This window comes from Sprattus sprattus (genome assembly GCF_963457725.1).
Source record: "Sprattus sprattus genome assembly, chromosome: 19".
NCBI classification, from domain to species: Eukaryota; Metazoa; Chordata; class Actinopteri; order Clupeiformes; family Clupeidae; genus Sprattus; species Sprattus sprattus.
In genome coordinates, this window is record NC_137917.1 from 24,532,393 (window position 1) to 24,534,892 (window position 2,500).

Sequence of the window (2,500 nt, forward strand, 5' to 3'; positions counted from 1 at the left end):
GTGGTATAAATGGGTGAGGTGTGTTTGGTGAACGTGGTATACCATAACTGGGTGAGATGTGTTTGGTGAACGTGGTATACCATAACTGGGTGAGATGTGTTTGGTGAACGTGGTATACCATAACTGGGTGAGATGTGTTTGGTGAAAGTGGTATACCATAACTGGGTGAGATGTGTTTGGTGAACGTGGTATAAGTGGGAGAGATGTGTTTGGTGAATGTGGTATAACTGGGGTGTGATGTGTTCGGTGAATGTGGATTTACTGGGTGAGATGTGTTTGGTGAATGTGGTATAAATGGGTGAGATGTGTTTGGTGAACGTGGTATATCTGGGTGAGGTGTGTTTGGTGAATGTGGTATAACTGGGTGAGATATAATATATGGCTCTTCAGAATGTTCCAAAAAGATCAGTTGATTTGAATGGGCCACCCCAATGTTCGCAGGTCTGATATTTCTTTTTATTCACCGCTGTGAAAAACGAATGGCCGCTGTCAATGTCAACGGGTTTTGTGCTTCTAATTCACATCCTTTATATCATTTCCGCAAGTAGTCTTGAGGTCAGCAAGAAATGGGTTGCTACGGATCACTGGAGACTTTAAAGTTCTGTTTACAGCGTGTATTATTATGTGCATAAAAGCAGTTATTTGGCGAAAACGGAGTCTGTGGAATAGTTGACTACTGATTTCCAAGCTGACCAAGCTGACCTTTTGCATATGTTTGTAGCGTGGTCTGTGAAGTCATTGATTTTGCCTACACATAACACTGACATGGGCGTAAAAACTAATAAGAGCCTGCAGAATCTCGCTTTTTCACTGCATTGAAACTGTGCTCACCCTGCCTATAGGGAAACATTGTGCTGGAGTGTTATCCATGCCCCAGACATCAGTCATGTCAGCGGAGGTGAAAGGTCAAATCGGCCACTTCCATAAAGTCTAGTACACGCACAGCGAGCCCTTGCAGCGTCAGCCAGCAGTCATGCGTTGCTCCTGTCAGATACACGCTGGAAACGCGGGGGATGCTTCATCAATGAAGTCAAATACTCGTGCCTCCGTACCCGACACAAAATCTGTCTAAGCTCCGTGTCTTCATTCGTAGGCTACCGCATGGAGAGGCTTGGCTTTATCTCCGCGTGATAAAGTCTCCTTCACGGGCTCTACTTGAGAGCTGCCTGGCTATGGTGTCAGTGAATGAAATGTACCATATTGAAGCCGTAATGATTTTTTATTTGCCATCTTGAAAACCAGTCATGAAATTCTTGTGTGCCTGTACCCAGGGGCTTAAGATCTGTACTTAGACCTACAGCAACAGCCAGATGGTGTCACAGGTGGGAATATTAGTCTTTAGCTCCAGATTCAATATCCTTCCTTGTTGTGTCAGCTACATCTGGTTCCACAAAGTAGTGGTAAATGGACTGCATTTCTATAGCACTATTCTACTCTTAGAGCACTCAAAGCGCTTCACAGATGAATGCCTCAGACATCTATCCACACACACACACACACACACACACACACACACACACACACACACACACACTCACACACACAAACTCAGACATCTATCCATTCATACACCGATGGCGGAGGCTACTATCTAAGTTGCCAGGCTGCGCATCGGTAGCAGTTGGGGGGTTCAGTGTGTTCCTCAAGGACACTTTGCCACTTGGTGAGGAGGATTCGGGATCAAACTAGTAACTTTCTGATTGCTAAATGACTCCTCTACCTCCTGAACCCCTGTCCCAAACAAAGCTCAGTACTTTCTGGGGGTTAAAACTCATATTACCAGTGTAGGTGAAAAAAGCCTCACAGGGATGTCCATCCTGTAGCCTGTCAAATGACCACGGCTTCAGAAACCCTCGCGCCATCCCCCGTGGTAAACCCCCTCGCTGTCAGAGGCATCCGTCAGAGGCGTCCATGACGGCTCCTATGAGAGAGTGACAGGCAGCCGTAATGCAGAGGGAAGACAATCGGGTGAGTAACTGCGGTAATGGCCCGCCGGGATTCGCCCTTGGGGGATGTGAGCGAGCAGTGCCAACGGGGTGTGACCATTTGTCACCATCTGGATGCTGACTGTCATGGCTGGTCATGGTAGACATCCCATTCACACCTTAAAACTGACGGATGGGTTGAGGGGGGGCCTCTCTGACTGAGACCCTCTCCTAGGCCCAGTGGAATATATATATATAGTGGATATATACGTATATACGTCACAAAAGAAGAGGGGGAATATAAATTTACATTGATATTCCCCCTCTTCTTTTGTGATATATGGGCCTGTGCGTTCAGTCTAATGTTAAATGTGGCAGCTAATCGGTTCCATCGCAAATGTTGATTTATGTTTTCTTTCTCTCTCGCTAACTTACACCTTTTTTTCCTTCTCTCCCTCTTTCTCTTTCTCTCTCTTCCTCTCCTCTCAGCTCCATGTGGAGGGAATGTGACAGGCTCCTCGGGGTTCATCCTCTCCCCAAACTACCCGCACCCTTACCCGCACAGCAAAGACTGC

General features: G+C 46.7%; 1 protein-coding gene across 1 annotated transcript in view; it reads left to right on the plus strand.

The window, feature by feature from the left end:
* LOC308380812 (CUB and sushi domain-containing protein 3-like) overlaps window positions 1-2,500 on the plus strand; it is a gene marked incomplete at both ends in the record, with an annotated part of 198,970 nt that overhangs the window by 76,149 nt on the left and 120,321 nt on the right. The window contains 1 exon segment of the mRNA XM_080858223.1: window positions 2,415-2,500. This exon segment is cut by the window's right edge and continues 53 nt beyond it. Within this exon segment, the coding sequence (XP_080714349.1) occupies window positions 2,415-2,500 (86 nt within the window).